Below are 20,304 nucleotides of genomic sequence, written 5' to 3' on the forward strand. Positions count from 1 at the left end.
AAGGAGATTCAGAATCTAGATAGAGAAAATGACACCCTGAAAGGCAAAATCATCCAACTAGAAAAGGAGACTCAAAAGAAAATGAAGACAGAAACTAATTAAAAATTAGAATTGAGCAAGTAGAAGCTAATGACTCTATGAGGCATCAAGAAGTAGTCAAACAAAATGTAAAGAATGAAAAAATAGAAGAAAACATGAAATATCTGATTGGAAAAACAACAGGCCTGGAAAATAGATCCAGGAGAGACAATTTAAGAATTATTGGTCTACCGGAAAGCCACAATGAAAAAAAGAGCCTGGACAGTATCTTCTCAGCAATTATCAAAGATAACTGCCCAGAGGTCCTAGAACCAGAGGGGGAAAATAATCATTGAAAGAATCTACCCATCACACCCTGAAAGTGATCTCAAATTGAAAACTCCAATAAATATTATAGCCAAATTTCAGAATTACAAAGTCAAGGAGAAAATACTGCAAGCGGCCAAAAAGAAACAATTCAAATATCATGGAACTACAGCCAGGATCAGACAGGATCTTTCAGCTTCCACATTAAATGACAGGGGAAATTGGAATATGATATTCCGAAGGGCAAAGGAGCTTAGACTCCTTTGGACTCCTTGGACAACCAAGGATCAACGACCCAACAAAACTGAGCATAATTTTTCAGGCCAGGAGATGGACATTCAATGAAATAATGGAATTCCAGAACTTCCTGATGAAAAGGCCAGAACTCAATGGAAAATCTGATCATCAAATACACAACTCGGGAGACATAAAAAGGTAAACAGGAGGAAAAACCCCCCACAAACCTTGTTAATCAATAAAGGCAAATTGTTTATATCCTTATATAGGATTATATTGTTGTATATATGTATATATATATACATATATATATATATATATACACATATATGTCAATCTTGAGAACAGTACAATTATCATGACAATTGAAAGGCATACAGTCAGACTGTGGGTGTCAGTATAAAATAACATATAAGGATAAAAAACATAATTAAGATATATAAAGGGAGGGTTCTGGGAGAAGAGGAAAGGAGGTAGTAGAAAAGGGTAAATTACATCACAGGAAGAGGCATTAAAAACACATTATAGTAGAGGGAAAGATGGGAGGGAGAAGAGTAGTATATGATCTTTACTCTCATCAGATTTGGTTCAAGAAGAGAATAACATACTCAGAAAAGTATAGAAATCAAACTTGTCCTACAGGCAGTAGGCGGGGAAAGGGGAAAAGAAGGGGGGGGGTGGTCAGAAGGAAGGGAAGAAGTAGCAAGGGGAAAAGGGTAAGATAAGGGAGTGAAATCAAGAGGGAGGGTAAATAGAGGAAGACTGTGGTCAAAAGCAAAACTCTTTTGAGGAGCATAAGGGGGGAGGGAAAAACAAAAGCATAAATGGGGGAGGAACAGGATGGAGAAAAAAGACACAGCTTGTAATCATAACTGTGAATGTGAACGAGACGAACTCTCCCATAAAACAGAGGTAGATAGCAGAATGAATTAAAAACCATAATCCTACAAAATGTTGTTTACAAGAAACATATTTGAAAAAGAGGGATACACACAGGGTAATAGTAAAAGACTGGAGAAGAATATATTGTGCTTCAACTAAAGTAAAAAAAGCAGGTGTTGCAATCCTAATCTCAGATGAGGCAAAAGCAAAGATAGATATAATTAAAAGAGATAAGGAAGGACACTATATCCTGCTAAAAAGCACCACAGACAATGAAGCAGTATCATTTTAATATATATGCACCAAGTAGTATAGCATGCAGATTCTTAAAGGAGAAGATAAGGGAGTTACAGGAAGAAATAGACAGCAAAACCATACTCGTGGGGGACCTCAACCTCCCCACCTCTGAACTTGATAAATATAACCTCAAAATAAACAAGAAAGAAGTTAAGGAGGTGAATAGAATTTTAGAAAAGGCAGATATGATAGACCTCTGGAGAAAACTGAATGGGGATAAAAAGGAATATACTTTTTTTCTCAGCGGTCCATGGCACATACTCAAAAATTGACCATGTACTAGGACATAAAAACCTCACAATCCAGTGCAGAAAGTCAATGCATCCTTCTCAGCTCATGATGCAATAAGAATTATTTGTAATAAAGGACCATGGAAAGATAAACTAAAAATTAATTGGAAACTAAATAATCTAATCCTAAAGAATGAGTGGCCCAAAGAACAAATCATAAAAACAATTAATAAATTCATTCAAGAGAATGACAATAATGAGACAACATACCAAAACTTATAGGATGCAACAAAAGCAGTTCTTAGGTGAAGTTTTATATCTCTAAATGTTTACATGAATAAAATGGAGAAAAAGGAGATCAATGAAATGGGCATGCAACTGAAAAAACTAGAAAAAGATCAAATTGAAAATCCCTAATTAGATACCAAATTAGAAATATTGAAAATCAAAGAATCAATTAATAAAATTGAAATCAAGAAGACGACTGAACTAATAAATAAAACTAAGAGCTGGCTTTAAGAAAAAAACAATGAAATTGATAAACCCTTGGTCAATTTGATTAAGAAAAAGAAAAGAGGAAACCAAATTACCAGTATCAAAAATGAAAAGGGTTAATTTACCTCTAATGGAGAGGAAATTAAAACAATAATGAAGAATTATTTTGCCCAATTGTATGCCCATAAATTTGATAACCTCAGGGAAATGGAGGAATATTTACAAAAATACAAATTTCCCCTGTTAACAGAAGAGCAAGTAAATTACCTAAACAACCCTATCTCAGAAAAAGAAATTGAGCAAGCCACCATTGAACTCCCTAGGAAAAAATCTCCAGGGCCAGATGGTTTTACATGTGAATTCTTTCAAACATTTAAAGAACAATTAATTCCCATACTTTATAGACTATTTGGAAAAATAGGTGAAGAAGGAGTACTACCAAATTCTTTTTATGACACAAATATGGTACTAATACCTAAACCAGGAAGAGTCAAAACAGAGAAAGAAAATTATACACCAATTTCCCTAATGAATATTGATGCAAAAATTTTAAATAAAATATTAGCAAAAAGATTGCAGCAACTTATTAGGAGAATAATACACTACAACCTGGTAGGATTTATTCCAGAAATGCCAGGCTGGTTCAATATTAGGAAAACTATCAACATAATTGATCATATCAATAACAAAACTAGCAGAAACCATATGATTATCTAAATAGATGCAGAAAAAGCTTTTGACAATACACAACATCCATTCCTATTAAAAACACTACAAAGCATAGGAATAAATGGAGTTCTCCTTAAAATTATAAATAGCATCTACCTAAAACCATCAACAAGCATTACATGTAATGGGGATAAGCTTGATGCATTACCAATAAGATCCGGGGTGAAACAAGGATGTCCATTATTACCCCTATTATTCAATTTGATACTAGAAATGTTAGCTTTAGCATTAAGAGAAGAAAAAGAATTTTGAAGGAATTAGAATAGGCAAAGAAGAAACTAAATATCACTTTTTGCAGATGATATGATGATTTACTTAAAGAATCCTAGAGATTCAAGTAAAAAACTACTTGAAGTAATAAACAACTTTAGCAAAGTTGCAGGATATAAAATAAACCCACAAATCTTTGGCATTCCTATATATTACTAACAAAGCCTAACAGCAAGAGATAGAAAGAGAAATTCCATTCGAAGTTACTGTAGACACTATAAAATATTTGGAAGTCTACCTGCCAAGACAAACCCAGGGCCTATATGAACACAATTATGAAACACTTCTCACACAAATAAAGTAATTGAATGGAATAACATCAGTTGCTCATGGTTAGGATGAGCTATATAATAAAAATGACAATTTTACCTAAATTAATTTACTTATTTAGTGCCATACCAATCGAACTACCAAAAAAATTATTTTACAGAGCTGGATAAAATAATAACAAAATTCATCTGGAAGAACAAAAAGTCCAGAATATAAAGGGAATTAGGGAAAAGAAATGGTAGGGAAGGTGGCCCAGCCATACCAGATATCAAACTGTACTATAAAGCAGCAGTCCTCAAACTACCTAGTACTGGCTAAGAAACAGAGTGATAGATCAGTGGAATAGGTTAGGTACACAAGACGCAGAAGTCACCAACTATGGCAATCTACTCTTTAATAAACACAAAGAATCCTGCTTCTGGGTTAAAAATTCTCTATATCATAAAAACTGCTGGGAAAATTGGAAAATAGTATGGTAGAAAAAGGGCATAGACCAATATCTTACACCATATACCAAAATAAAGTCAAAACGGGTTCATGATTTAGGAATAAAGGCAGATACTATAAGCAATTTAGGAGAGCAAGGAATAGTTTAACTGTCAGATTTATGGGAAAGGGAAGAAATCATGACCCAACAAGAGATAGAGAGCATTATAAAATGTGAAATGGATAGTTTTGATTATGCTAAACTGAAAAGTTTTTGTATAAACAAAGCCAATGCAACAAAGATTAGGAGGGAAGCAGAAAATTGGGAGAAAATCTTTACAACCAATGTCTCTGATAAAGGCCTCATATCTAAAATATACAGGGAACTGCGCCAAATTTATGGGAATAAAAGTCATTCCCCAATTGAGAAATGGTCAATGGATATGAACAGGCAGTTTTCAGAGGAAGAAATTAAAGATATCTATAGTCATATGAAAAAATGCTCTAAATCACTATTGATTAGAGAAATGAAAATTAAAACAATTCTTAGGTACCACATATCTCCTGTCAGAATGGCTAACATGACAAAACAGGAAAATGATAAATGCTGGAGTAGATTTGAGGAAACATTAATACATTGTTGGTGGACTTGTGAACAGATCCAGCCATTTTGGAGAGCAATTTGCAACTATGCCCAAAGGGCTATAAAAATGTGCATACCCTTTGACCCAGCATTACCACTTCTAGGGCTATATCCCAAAGGGATCACACAAGTGGGAAAGGGACCCATATGTACAAAAATATTTATAGCTGCTCTTTTTGTGGTGGCAAAGAATTGGAAATCAAGGGGATGCACATCAACTGGGGAATGGCTGAACAAGTTGTGGTATATGAATGTAATGGAAATACTATTGTGCTATAAGAAATGGGGAAGATATGGACTTCATAATAACCTGGGAAGACCTACATGATCTGATGCTCAGTGAAAGGGGCAGAACCAGGAGAACATTATACACAACCACAGACATATTGATTCTGTGATGACTAACTTTGATAGACTTGGCTCTCCTCAGCAACACAAGGCTCAAAGACCGCTCCAAAGGACTCATGATGGAAAAAGCTAGTTACATCTAGAGAAAGAACTGTGAAATCTGAATGCAGTTTGAGGCAAACTATTTGCTCTCTCTTTTTTTCCTCTTTTTTTTGGTTTTGTTTTTTCTCTCTCATGATTCATTCCATTGGTCATAAATCTTCTTTGTGATTTGACTATTGTGTATCTATAATGGACTGCATGCCATCTTGGCAGGGAGAGGGAGGGAAGGGAAGAAAATTTGAAACTCAAGAACATGTAAAACTAAGTGTTATAAACTAAAAAATAAAAATCGAATTTAAAAAATAAAAAAAGTTTAGAGATTCACAAAAAAGAATGTGGGATGGTAATGGTAAAGACTGGTAATGGTAAAGAATGTTTTATTTTCAAGTCATTTGGGTGTCATGCAGGAGCTCAAGAATTCATGGGGATTTTATTCTGTGCATTTTTCAATGAGCCCCATTTTAAAATTTCAACTAAGTAAATTTCCTTAACATCCTTGACCTCTTTTTAGCTCTGAGACATTGCCTTCCCTTGATGAAACTTGTCCAGCAACCTTGCTAATCACATGGCTTCAAATATCACATTTCTGTAGATGACTCATCTGTATATCTTTAGCCTTAACCTCTCTTCTGAGATTCATTTACATTTCTGTCTACCTACTGGGCAAAACCACCTGGATGACCTGCCAGAACCTACAATTCAACATGTCCCAAACTAAACTCATCCTTTTCCCCCAAGAAATTTGCTCCTCTTCTTGCCTTCTTTCTATAACTCCCCATGGTTAAAACTTCAAAGTCATCAGATTTCTACCTCTCTCTTATCACCAATATCCAATCCACCAAGAAGTCCTTGCAACGCTACATGTGCAGTATCAAAATGATCCATAACTTCCCCTTCCATTTCCACTAAAAAAAAATCAGTATGTCTTTCCTGGACTATCACAACAACTTTCCATTCGCTCTACCAGCTCCCACTCTCAAGTTCCTCTGAATAATCCTATACACTACAACAAGATTTCCAAATGCACAGACCTAATCAGATAATTGCAGCGTTCAAAAATCTTGCTACCTGCATTGTACCGAATATATACCAAAAGCATTAGCCTTGCATTCAAAGCCCTCTAAAATCTCTCTCCAACCTATTTTCCTCCTTTTGTCTTTCTACCTTTATTTACCTTCTCATACTCTTCACTCTAACAAAAGCAGATTATTTATTAAATGCCGTCCTCTCCCCTCAAAAAAAATTCCTATCATCACAGTTTTGCTCATTCTATCCCCTACAACTACAACGCCCACATCCTTCTGCCTGTTGAAATCTTATCAGTGCTACAAGAGTTATTTTCAGAAACCATGAGACTTTCCCTAATCACCACAAGATAATATGATTCCTCCTCCCTTGGATTCTCATAGCACTACATTTAGATTTCTCTTACGCACTTAGAATACTGTTTTCTATTACATTTAGCCTATTGCAGGCCATGTCTCCTAGTAGATTCTATCCTTCTCAAGTGAACTGAAAGATTTTTTTCTTTTTTTTTTAATTTTCCTATCTTCTTTCCCTAATGTCAAACAGACAGAGGTTCTCCAAGGACCTCTGGGTCAAAGGACCCTGGGCACGCCTGAGAGTCTTGGGGAGGGTGTGGAGTTAAAGGGGATCCCTGTGGTCAAAACTATTTTTATAATAATACTACGATGTTTTAACTTCTAATATGGTAAATATTGGTACAAACAAAAGCTCTTTGGAGTTCTTAATAATTTTTAACAGTGTAAAGAGGATCCTGCTATTTAAAAGTGTGAGAGCCTCTGGCCTAGTATAAGGACTTATATAGTGAACATTTAATGTCTCTGACAGCTGCCTGTTGATTGAAGGTCAATAATACAGAGAACTGATAGTTAGTTTTCAGTTCAGATCCAGTAGAGAAGGGGGAGGAAAGAGAAGAGAGGAATCTAGTCTCAAAACTCCCTTTTCAAAATGGGGGAAGAGATTGCCAATAGGACCTAAATGTGAGAAACTAAAACCTCTCCAGAGATGTCCAAAGGCCCATATAGAAAAGGCTGCTTGTCTCCTATCCATGTTGTCATCAGGCATACATTTGCAGAAATCCCCCAAGGACTAGAAGGAGAGGGGGGGACCAGGTCAAAAAGGGTCCCCTCGATAAACTGTACACGCAGTTGCACACAGTTACAGTGTTAACATTTAGCTTTTCATTAAATGACAAATGCAAATTTGTCCAGCTCTTGTTTTTTAGAAGTTTGGTAAACACTGGAAAAGAGGTTTGGTAAGGCTGGTATGGATGAGAAAGCATTTGTATTACAACATTTTACTGACTTAAGAAGTTTCTTTTAACTGTATCTTTGGGTTAAATAATTCACTTCAATTTCAAGAACATGACAACTGATCAGATGTATAAAATTACAACTAATACATATCCCAAATATAGTCTTAAACTTGAAAGAAAGTCCATTTTGCAAATTCAGAATAACCCAAGCTATTTTTCATTTGGTAGAATAAACCTTTCTTTTAATTTCTCTGATGATCTTGGACATTAAAATTAGATTCTACTATAATTGCAATCTATTATATTAGCAACAATCCCATAATGTTTTGGTAACTTTGAATAAATACTTCAGTGATAATAAGTGATGAATTTTTTAAAAAGTGATGATAAAAATGTTAAGGAGACAAATAGAGACTTCCTATTAGCACTTCTATTCCTTCTAAGAGCACAGTGTTTGCACATAATGGGTAGTTCACACAACTTTCCCATTTGTGAGTACACCACTTCAACTGAGACAATATTATGGAAATGCAAATGAGAGGCAGAAAGCAAAGCATGATTCCAAAAACATAAAGCCTTTCAACAAGAAAATACACTTGAAAAAGCTAAGCTCCTCTATCAACATTTCAACACATTTTAAACTGCTTATAAATCTTTTAAGAGACAAAATAAGACATAAAAAGAGATTAAATACATAAAATAAGAATGATAATTTCTCTGAGGAAATGGGACCTTTCTTATTCATGACCTTAAATATGAATGTTAACTCACATCCTGCCAAAAACCAAAATATTTACCTTAAGGTGAAATAGATAATGCCTTGTGCTCACCACTGTTGTAACTACTACTCAAAAAAGATTAGACTAGGGTTTAATGAAACTAAAAAGGCTAAATATAGGACACCTGGCAATATGAACAAAGCAAAAGACCATTTATATAGTCCCTACTATGTGCTAAGTGATATATATATACATATATGTACATATATAAATATATATATACATATATATATATATATATACACATATATATGTACATAAACCCATTTGATCCTCACGACAACTAATTTTTTTCTGAGGTTGGATTTTAACTCGGGTCTGACTCCAAGCCTGGTGCTCTATCCACTGTGCAACCCAGAAAGAGCTAATGGACATAAGATAACAAATATCCATCAGACTGAATAGCAATAGCAACTCTCATTTCTATAGTGTTTAAGGTATAAACCTTATGAGGGAGTTGGCGTAAGCATTACTATCTCTGCTTTATACATGAGGAAACTGAGGATCAGAGAGGTTAGAAGCTATCACTATGGCAGTATGGTCAATGAGTGACAGAACCAGGACTCTAAATGCAGTGATCTTGCCATCCTTTCACATGACCATGTCAAGATCACAGGAACCAACTAGGCAGAAAGCTATTACCAGGGAAATATTCCCGGGGCCATTTTATTCCTTTCTGTTCAGGCTAGCTTTTGTAAAAACCAAAACAAATACCAGCAAGTCCTTACCTCTTTGAGAAGATTTGTGACATTTTTTACATGCAAAAATTCTGGAGTCTTGTCTAAATCCAGTGATGGCCTTCCTTTGATTGCTTTTTCAAAATCGTTTCGGTAAATTTTCTGTTTCAAAAGACAGAATAACCACCCTTAGTTTATGAAATTCTAATACCTATTGAAAATACATCAAAGAACAAATCAGCTGGTCACTGCCATACTTCTCCTAACTCAAGGCCCTTTCATCAGCAGGAGGATTTCAAGCTTCTGTTAAGATTTTTGATTGCTGCCTTCTATGATTAATTTCACTGTTGAACTAGGGTGAAAAGCAAAATGAAAAACATTCATTACCCTCTTTTCCTCTTGGCAAAGTAGCCTGAGCAAGGCTACTCAGCATCACATAGCCATGATTACATGACATCAGAACTGCTCAATTAAGTCTAAAAACTCTGTGAAAAAAGAAATCAGTTGAACTAGATGTATGCTTAGCTTGATGAGTTACTTCAGTCAAAATTATTCGTAATCCAGAGACCCTATATGGACACAGCAAATCTGAGAAACCCTGATGGTATCCAAAGTCTTGGTTTCTCCCTTTTCAAATCTCTAAATGAGCATCTCAACTTTTAAGAGTATATATCCTCCTTGATGCTCATGTGCTTTGGCATCAAATATAGTCAAGGTTAAAATGGTACAAATTGGACTAAATAAATATTTGCTGATTGTCTGGCCTAAATTTGTTTTCCCCAAAGTCAGAAAGGGAGTTCTATCAGTAGTAAATGATTAGCAGCATGTACATTACATCCAGTTAGAGCAGTTTTTACAATGTCATTACTAAAAAGGAGACAATCCAGAAGAACCATCATGACTTTTCTCTCTCTTGAGCTCCCTACAAATGAAAACCATTGACAGCTCCAAATGAATTTTATCTATCCAGTATTTATATCTCTTACCACGGCAAGGCTCAGGCCAAGAATATTGTTCATAGGCAAGTACGTATTCATCTGTCTCCTCAAAAGCCTACTAAGCTGCAGCATGATGACCAAGCTTAAAACAGCAAGCTACAGGCTAAATAAGAATAACAACAAAAACCCTAGGGCTCTGTTCTCAAACCTCCAATCCTTGATCTTTCCTCCTCACACCGCAGTAAAAACTCTAGATTTTAGAACAAGAGAAAAGAAAGAAATGCAAAGTCGATATTAAGCAAAGGCCCATGGAGCCCACGAATTAAATCAATTCCTCTGAGAATAATAAATCCTGTGTCAAAGCTGCCAGTGAAGAGAAGAAGTCAAGGAGAAACAGAGGTCATCATCACTGCTGAATACAGGGTTACTAAGACTAATTCTGCTGCTGCCAAACACCCAATCAATTCAGACTTTAAAAATTAAACCAGGTGTACATATGTTATCACATAGACAAACTAGGAACTTAATGGAATTGCTCCCTCTTTAATGATCAGGATGTCTTTTGTTTGGTTGGTTTAGACACAGATACAGTTAACAGCAAAGTGAAGTTCAAAGGAAATTTTCCAGTGTTAGGCAGGAAAGTATATGTATAACCAAACTCAGTTAACAATTCTAAGAGCTAACATTTGGAATTTGGATCAAATATAAAATCCTCCGGTATGCAAAGTCAGTCTCTCTCTCTCTCTCTCTCTCTCTCTCTCTCTCTCTCTCTCTCTCTCTCTCTCTCTTTCTCTCTCTCTCTCTCCCCATCCCTCCCTACTCCCCATAGGTATGTATGTATGTATGTGTGTATATATATATATAGGTATATATACACACACATACAAGCATATACACACACACATACACTCTCCCCCTTTCAGGTCTTCTTACATAAGACACAGCATCTCCCAACAATGGGCATTTTCCTCTCTGTTCCCCATGACTAGAATGCTCTCTCCTTCCTCATCTCCAGCTCCTGGAGACCCTGGCTTCTTTCAACTGTCAGCTAAAATCCCTCCTTCTACAAGAAACCTGTCCCAACTTTCCTTCATTCCAGTGCCTTCCCTCTGTTGCTTTTTTTTTCCAGTTTATCCTTTCTGTAACCTAACTTATTTGTACATAGTTGTCTACATGTCATCTTCCCCATTAGACTGTGAGCCCCTTGTGGGCAGGGACTTTCTTTTGACTTTGTCCCTTGGATTTAGCACATTGTGGGTGCTTGATAAATGTTTATCAGCTGTTAAAGTCATTTCATGTTTTAAGTCAGGAAAGAACAAAATATTCACATGAATACTTCCAGATGGCATAATTTAGGAGTGTGGAATCTGTTTTGTGTGTTATATGCCCTCTACCTACAAATCAATTCAGAGTCACATGGAAGTAAAGCTACTTAGTTAAATTGGCTTGTGGTTTAATTTCAAGATCCTTGGGGGGAAGGGAAAAGAAAGAGAGGAAAGAGAAAAAGAAGGGGAAGGAAAGAAATAGCAAAGACGGCCAATGGATGGAAGAGAGAAGATGACAGATACCAAGGAAATGAAAAAGTCAGAGAGGGAAAAGAGAAGAGGAAAGAGAAAGGGAGACATGCAATAGGTTCTGAAGTGCTAATAAATCACCCTCTGATCACTGGTGTTTAAGATGTTACCACTTATCAATGTTGTTTGAAATACTAGTTTGCAGATTAACTCATAGATCTTCTATTTGTCTTTGTCCTTAGACCTTCCAGAAAATTCTCTTTGGATGGGTTAGCGACAAGAGCAGGGGAGCTGTAGTGCCAGTAACCAGAACATTGCAATCCAGGTGCAATGAGACTTGTAGTTCAGTCTTTCCAGAATAATTCACTGAATAAGGTTTCTATGAATGCTTTGCTCCTTGCCCGGGAGAGGCCATTACAGAAATATTTTACTTAAGGGTAGGGAATTATCCTTTCACTAGTGTGAGGAATTTGTAATTTGTAATAATTGTAACTCCTTCTTCAGATGCAATTATACAAACTTTTAGGAAGTTGCCTGAGGAACTTCCCAGGTTGATTTGTTCATAGTCAAACATGAAGTTGGGCATGTGTTGGAGGCAGGATGTGAATAGAGGTGCTCTGGAATGTAAGATAGACCCTCAATCCACCCACTGGGCTACATCTACTATGTAAAATGTTTCATATAATCATTTAATGACAGTCATTTTCCCTAAGAATTAAGACCTCATTCATATTCATACAATGTTGAAATTTTGTTGATTTTGTGAATTCATTTAAAACAAAAAGTCAGTTTATGCAAAGATTGGGTCAATATTGTTATTTGGTGTACAAATAAAGTAGCCAGTGAATTGACTACGCTTTCTTTTTAGGTGCTCATTGTAGAGAGTTTTGTTTCTTTTGGACTGGACCTGAGATTTCATTGATCTAGAGCAGTGATTCTCAAACTGTTTTAAGGAGCCTCCGAAGAGCTTTTGTTTAAGTGGGCTACATCTATTGAAATTTACTGAATTAAAAATTAAAATGTTTTAATATTATTACAAAAATGTTTTAACCTTTTGGATCATCTAAAAGAGTCATAGTGACCCCAATGGTCCCAGGACCACACTCTGAGAATCTCTAGTCTAGGGAACTCCAGGTGAGGAAATCCCCTCTTATCAAACCACAACAGCACTTGTACTACAACCTAGAATTTTACAGAAGTGCCTGGGGCACACAGAGGTTTAATGACTTCCCTAGGGTCACAAGATAAGTATGTGCTAGAAGTGGAAGTTCAAAGCTGGTCTTTCTGACTCAGCCCATGCAATCCATAATTGTACAAACAGCCCTTCCTTAATATTTCTGCATTTTGATGAGCTGCGGATTCATCTCTGTATATTCCTTCCCATGATGGAGAAAGCAACCCCTCTGCGACTTAGTAGATATTCTTTGAGAGTTGCTATGGCTGAAAAAAATCACAACCTTGACCCACCTGAGCTTGGCTATGCTGGTCCTCAGATGACTAACATGTTGTCCATTCCCAGATATGGAGGGGAAGCCTTTTTAGGTTGTTAGGACCTGTCAGAGCTTACTCTGGACATCACAATAAATAAGCAACCTAAAGATCTTGTGCCCCAATCAAACAAAAAAAAATTACCAACCTCACTTTGCATTTTTTGAGCCTCCTTTGAAGCCTGGTAAGACGGAGTATCCACAAACTCAAGCATTGATTTGCCTTTAGTTTTTTCATATTCTTCTTTGTACTTAACCTAGATTGTTAAAAAAGCTTCCATTACAAACCACAAGGCAACCTCTTTGTTTTAAAAAAAGATTGTTCATTAATTATATGGGAGGATTGTACACATATAACCTATATCAAACTGCTTACCATCTTGGGCGGTATGGAGGAAGAAAATTTGAAACACAAACATTTTTAAATGAATATTAAAATTGTCTTTGCATGTAATTAGGAAAAAATAAAATACCATATAAAAACTAATAAAATAAAAATAAGGACCTTTTGATATAGAAAAAAAATTATATGGGAATAGAGCAAATTAATTTGGGCCATAGTATATCTTTAAAACTATTAGGTATTTGCCCTCATTCTTAGATTCATAGGATGCTTAAGCTGAAAGGAACCTGAAAGATTAAGTAAAAAATAAAATTATAGACCTTAGGACTACCACATATTCCCTGTCTAATCCAGACCCCTGGTTTCAAGAAGGTAAGATATTTGCGTCCTTATTTCATGAATGAAATAGCAGAAGCCCATGGAGGTTACATGATTTGCCCAGGGTCACAGAGCAGGAAGGGAATAAAGACAGAGAGTGAAATAAGGAACTAAAACTCTGATCTTGCCTTGTGGGACAGTGTTCCTTCTATTACCCCATACTGACCCTTTAATAGAAGTAACAAAAAGGCGTCAAAAAAATGGTAATATGTTGGGTAAGCATTAAATTAACATACACTGAAAATAAATCATATTTTTAAAATAAAATCTAGTTATACTAATTCTAATCATTTTAGAAGTCTCCTTTAGGTCCTTTACTTGTGCAAAACTAAAATTGTCTTCTATCCCTACCCCAAACCCCAAGAGAAAGTGATATGACATTTTCAGGAAATTATATATCAGATGGTGTATCAAGGGAGGAATTAATTTATCATACTGGATTTTTTTAAGATTTGACATGAGAAACAATTTTGTATTATGACATGTACAAAATAATCTATTGCCAATATAAATTACATGAATGAACATAACCTTTAGGTCACACTGAACTTTAGTAAATAGTGCATTAGTAAATCACGTAACAGGGAAGAAAACATGAACCTAATTCTCTACCCTGATGTCACTGGGGGGAGGGGAGAAAAAAGAGAATATGTCACAGAGACTATATAATATTCTTAATAATGCTCTATCCTAACCCTCTAAATTTATGGTGATCTTAAATATGAGCTGAGATACGTTTACACAAGATCTCATGTGAAAATAGTCATTCTCTACAGAAGCTGCCCCGCTCATAGATTTCCCCAAAGGAGTTAGTGCAGAAGAGTGCCAAGGAAGGGGCTGGGAGACACAGTGAATAGATAAGCAGAAGCTTCCATGATACCCTTCCCCAAGAGGAGGCTCTTGTACCCCACAGCAGCTCGGGAATAGGGATTTGTCTAATTAGACACAAGCATGCCTCAAGAAGAAAATCTGGGAAAGAAATGGAAAATGTCTCCTCTGGTACATTACAAAGGTGTATTGTTTTGTGCTCCCAGTTATGAAGAACAGTTTTGAGCAGAAACATGCACCCCATGTAAACAGAGATTTATTCCTCTTGAATACAGATGGGATGATTCAGCAGAACTGGAACAGACATCATAGGATACCAGTCTAGACCCTTCATTTGACACAGAAGGAAAGCAAATGAGAACAGACTAGCTGTGTACACTTCATGGTGTTTTAATTTGATGAACTTTTCTCAATACTACTAAGCAATTGAACTGAAAAGAAGTGATAAACGCTTGCTCTTGCCAAATTAATTCTACAGCTCAAAATTACAAATCAACGTTAACTACCTTAATTCCATAAACTGAAGCTCTATGTTGAACCACAGATTTTCAGGGAGTTTCAGGTATTTACAAAGGCTGAGTCTAGAAAATGCCATTTGAGGTTTTCCAAAGAGTGTCTGTTATTTCCAAATCCATCCTAACAACCGCAAGTCTTTACTATGTTTTTGTTATGCTTTTATGGAGTCATCACCATTCTGGGGAAGTCCCTCTCAATTTGGTAAAGAAGTATCCAGTTAAATCCATACCTGACTCTGGAGGGCTGTATTGCCTTTATGATGGAGGTGCTCAGCCGTGTCAGCTTCAAAATGATAACTTCCTTTGCTTTCTTCAAACACCTTCTTATATTCATGCTAAATAGAGAATATGGAGATGCATATAAAAAGCATAGGGATAGAAGAGGAATTAGATGAATGATTTCATTATGAGAGGAAATTCTCACTTGAAAGACTCCATTAACCAAAATAGAGAGGCACCTTTACTACACCTGATAATCTTAGAGAGTGACTGGAGCAGTCAGGGGTCAAGGCACTTGCCCAAGATCACCCACCCAGTATGTGTCAGGGGCAACACTTGGACCCATGTTTTCTTGGCTAAAAAATCAGCTCTTTACCCAGTAAGCTGTAAATGCTGCAAGATTTAAAATAAGGGGGATTAATTCGTAATAGCAATTAAACATTGAAATGAAATGAAGCATCATCAAATAGCACTTACCCTTATGTAGGGATTAATTACTTAGAGATATGGTTTGCATCACACTCTAAACTCCCTACCTATAATCCAAACCAGACCTGCCAGCCTTCCATGGACATACATGCATACACACATATACACACATGGAGATAGAGACATGCATATGTGAAAGAACTGTCTGATGGTGTCAAATCCAAATAGAAAGGATCCCTGTGGGCCACATATTAACTTAGGAAAACACAAATTAATACCATCTATATTGCGTTGTATTTTTATTTATTTTGTTAAACATTTCCCAATTACATTTTAATCTGATTCTGCAGCACTTGGGAGTTTTGCCAGCTGCTTGTGGCCCTCAGGCTGCAATTTGACACCCCTGTGTAGTCAATCCTTTAAATAAACTACTAACATAAACATTATACACCAGAGAGAATTACAGTAATATTAAGTAATAATAGAAAGAGGTCATAATTGAATGTTCAGACTTTTAAAATGTTCTACCCTTTTAAGTGAATTTTAAAGATTTAAGTCTCCCTTCCAATTCTCCTAGGCTGTGATTTATATTGTGCCTGGCTGGGTTACGTATAATAATACCCTATAAGATTTTAAACTCCATGAGGGGAGGAATCACTTTTTATTTAGTCTCTACAACCTTCCATAGCACAGTGTTCTGTACACTGGGCAGACAGGGCAGGGGGAGGTGTTGGAAGTGGTATGAGTTTTTGTGATTTCATTGATATAGGAAACACCCAGAGAAGAAATTCCCTCTACCAATGCAAATCATCAACCACTCTAGAAATTATGGCCTTAGAGAGTTACCTAGAAGAGCCAAGAAGTTGAGTCACTTGCCCAAGATCATAGAGCCCACATGTGTCTGAACCAAGGTCCTCTTGACACCAAGAACTGCTCTCTCTAATGCTCTCTGTGATATCCACTCTTATTCCTCATGCAGCAGGTACTTAATAAATGTTGAATTTGTTGAACTAAATTGGTCGAGGATGGATTCACAGAAAAAGTACAAAAGCAAACGGAAGGAGGGAAGGAAAAAGCAAAAGAAATAAGAAGGAAGATTCATGGGTTCATTAAAGTTCAAGAGAAGCCTCTGAGCCAAGGGTAAGATAACTGGACATTGACCTAGTTTACTTAAAAGGACAAAGGCATATGGCCAGAAGGAAGTGAAGGAAGCCAGGTCCTAGATGGAGCAGTGAGCTAAATAATTTTGAAATACCCAGTGATGACCTTGAATGAAAGCTACGTATGAAGAGAAGGGAATTACTGTGAGAGGTCTCCTGAACAAAAAAATGAGAAAGTGACTGCAGAGTAGATAGAGGACTCATAGGCATTGATGAAGCAAACATGGTGGGCATATGTTGACATGACTGTTGGAGAAATCATCCAGGGTAAGTAGTGATCTTGACTGCCTACTGTTGATTTCAGGGACTTAGCTTTCCATCTCTTGACTCCATACACTTTGCACAGGATTACTGAGACAGCTAGGTGTTGCAGTGGATAGGGTGCTGGGCCTGGAGTCAGGAAGACTCATCTTTCTGAGTTCAAATCTGGCTGCAGATGCTTACAAGCTGTGTGACTCTAGGCAAATCACTTCACCCGGTTTGCCTCAGTTTCCTCATCTGTCAAATGAGCTGGAGAAGTAAATAGCAAACCACTCTAGTATCTCTGCCAAGAAAACCCCAAATGGAGCTACAAAGAGTCAGACATGATGGAAAAATGACTGAACGATGACAAATATTCTACTGGGAATGAACTCTATATTTACCCCTTCTTCTTAGAACTCTTAGCTTCCTTCAGGGCTCAGCTCAGGTGCCTATCCATGCTTGGCTTCCTCAAGTTATTTTGTATTTACTCCAAACCAAATCAACAAGCATTTATTAAGCAACTACTATGTGCCAGGCACGAAAAGTCAGACACAGCAGCAACAATACGTGCCAGGGATTGTGCTAAGTGCTTGGGATGTAAAGAAAGGCACGACAAAACACCAAATAAACAAAAACAGTCCCTGCTCTCAAGATGTTCACCATCTAATGGGGGAGACAACATACAAACACCTAGGTACAAAGACATAAGCAGGATAAATGGAAGATAGTCCCAGAGTAAAGGCCATAAGATTAAGGAGGCTAGCAAAGGCTTCCCGCAGAAGTGGGACCTTAGCAATGATGTAAAGGAAGACAAGGAAGGTAGGAGATGGAGATGAGGGGAAAAAGAGATCCAGGCTTGGGAACAGACAGTGAAAATGCCCAGACTGTAATGTATGAGGAACAGTAAGAAGACCAGTGTCACTGGATCAAAGATTACTAGGTAGGAAGTAAGATATAAGAAGACTGGAAAGGTAGGAGGGGGCAGGTCAGGAAAGGCTCACTTTTTGTTTACAATGGATCTTCCAATAGAACATAAAGGGATTGTTTTTTGCTTTTTTACATTTGTATCCTTAGGGACTAGCATGATACATCATACATAGTATGCATATGACATACGTTGGATAACTTGAAGTCTTTTAAATTGATAAACACATTGCGGCAACGTAGTACATTAAGTAACCTAGTCCTGAATTCTAGTTCTGCCACTAATTACCCAATTCATATAGCAACCTGAATATTCAATTTCTCTCTCTGCCCAACGTGGAAAATACGACAGACTCCTGCCTTATCATTTCATGTAAAACCCTATGCATTAAATACACTAAAGGATGCATCACTTCATTAGTACATAGAACTACCAATGTAGGAACTCCCTTCACCAGAATAGAGCACAACTCATCTGTGAATCAACAGGTAAGACCTAAGGAGATAAATACAGCATTTCCAAGTTCAGTGAGTTGAATAAGGTTGCAAAGCTATAAAACACCAGAGGCAGAATTTGAACTCCGCTTTCTGACTCCAAGCCCAGCACTCTAACCACTATGATATGATTCCCCCAATTAGGAAGACAAAAAGATTCTTTGGTGTTATCATATTTCATTTTGAATTAAAATAATGATAAATCAGATGTAACAAATAACAGCAGATTCTATCCATGAAGTAAATGCTGGTTGATTAATTGATTCACTGATGGACTTGATGACTTTTGCCTCTCTCCAGAGGCAGTTAGGTAGTGCAGTAGATAGAGCACAGCTGGGCCTGAAGTCAGGTAAATCTGGTCTCACATACTTACTGTGTGACCCTACCAGAGGTGGAGAACCTGCGGCCTCAAGGCCATATGTGGCCTTCTAGGTCCTTGGGCCACTAGGTCCTTTTGACTAAGTCCAAGTTTTATAGAACAAATCCTTTTATTAAGGGGATTTGTTCTGTGAAGTTTGGATTCAGTCAAAGGACTGCACTTGAGGACCTAGAGGGTCACATGTAGCCTTGTAAAATTGCATAGCACCTAGCACATAGTAGGTACTTAATAAAATGCTGCTTTTCTTCCTAATTTCTTTAATTTTGAAGGATCTATATCCTCTAGGAAAAAAAATTTGACTCCTGTTTCTCATTTAAGTCCTTCACAATCTGGTTCCAATCTATTTTCCCAACTACATTGATTTCACATTATTTTCCTACAGAGTTGCAGCTAAACTGGCTTACTTGCCATCCTATAAAAACAATATTCAATCTTCCACATTTGTGTTTCTGCACAGACCTAAAATGCCCTCTCTCCTCACCACCATTTCTTGTAATTCCTAGTCACCCTCCAGCATCAGCTCAACTATGATAGGCTACAGGAATCCTACACTGCAGTTGTTAATGTGTCCTTTTCTCCCTCAAATACTTTGTTTTTAACTCGAGTATAGTTGGGTCAAATTAGTTGTATAAATATCATAATCCTTGCCTCCAACCCCCAGCAACCATGCCAAGAATTTAAATTCTCAGAAAGCAGCAGGATCTATTTATTTTCTTTTTTCCCTTTGTCTCCTTAGCACCTACCACAGTACCTTGCCCAAAGTGGATGTTTAATATCTCTTTGTTGAATGAACTAATGAATGAATAGTTTTTTTTCCTAAAACTGCTAACTTCTGAGTTTTCCATTATCACAACTGGCAAGATAAACAGACAATGAAAGTTTTGCTCCCAAAATAAATATTAACTTTAGTTCTAAAGACTTTCAGAAATGTTTAAAAAAACATCTATTTTGTGAAACTACAAAGAACTTTTCATTGTATTAAATTCACTATATTTAACAGTCTCTGATGCCTCCTAGTGGGAATTTTACATAGCTGCAGAAAAAAACCCCTAAAACCCCATTTACATCAAACTGGAATAAACTAAATGTTGTTTTAGTCCTATTTTCTCAACAAACTTAAATTTTCCTCATGAAAACATAAAAGCCAAGAATCTCAAACTAAATATCTTGAAATTCATCATAATATATTTTGCATATAAAAGGGTTTTTGATTTCACTACCTACAATTCTAAGTCTCTCCTATATTAAGCTGGAGGGGATAATGATTTATAAATCGATAGCTCTTTACTTGGAATCCACAGACCATCAAGGGATCCATGGAGAGATTTCAGGGGGTTAGTGAACTTGCATGGGAAAAATACATCTTTATTTTCCTCAAGCTCTATCTGAAATTTTAAAATTTCCTCCAATTATGTTTTTAAAAAACAACATTCAGAAATGAGGT

General features: G+C 36.5%; 1 protein-coding gene across 2 annotated transcripts in view; it reads right to left on the minus strand.

Moving 5' to 3' along the window:
* Positions 1 to 20,304, minus strand: part of NEBL (nebulette) — a 144,005-nt gene that overhangs the window by 60,559 nt on the left and 63,142 nt on the right. For both annotated transcript variants that reach the window (XM_036761958.1, XM_036761956.1), the window contains 3 exons: positions 15,242 to 15,346; positions 13,097 to 13,204; positions 9,060 to 9,170 (listed from right to left, as the gene is read on the minus strand). In XM_036761958.1, the coding sequence (XP_036617853.1) occupies positions 9,060 to 9,170; positions 13,097 to 13,204; positions 15,242 to 15,346 (324 nt within the window). The remainder of the gene's footprint in view (positions 1 to 9,059; positions 9,171 to 13,096; positions 13,205 to 15,241; positions 15,347 to 20,304) is intronic.

The sequence above is a fragment of the Trichosurus vulpecula genome, chromosome 5 (genome assembly GCF_011100635.1).
Source record: "Trichosurus vulpecula isolate mTriVul1 chromosome 5, mTriVul1.pri, whole genome shotgun sequence".
NCBI lineage: Eukaryota > Metazoa > Chordata > Mammalia > Diprotodontia > Phalangeridae > Trichosurus > Trichosurus vulpecula.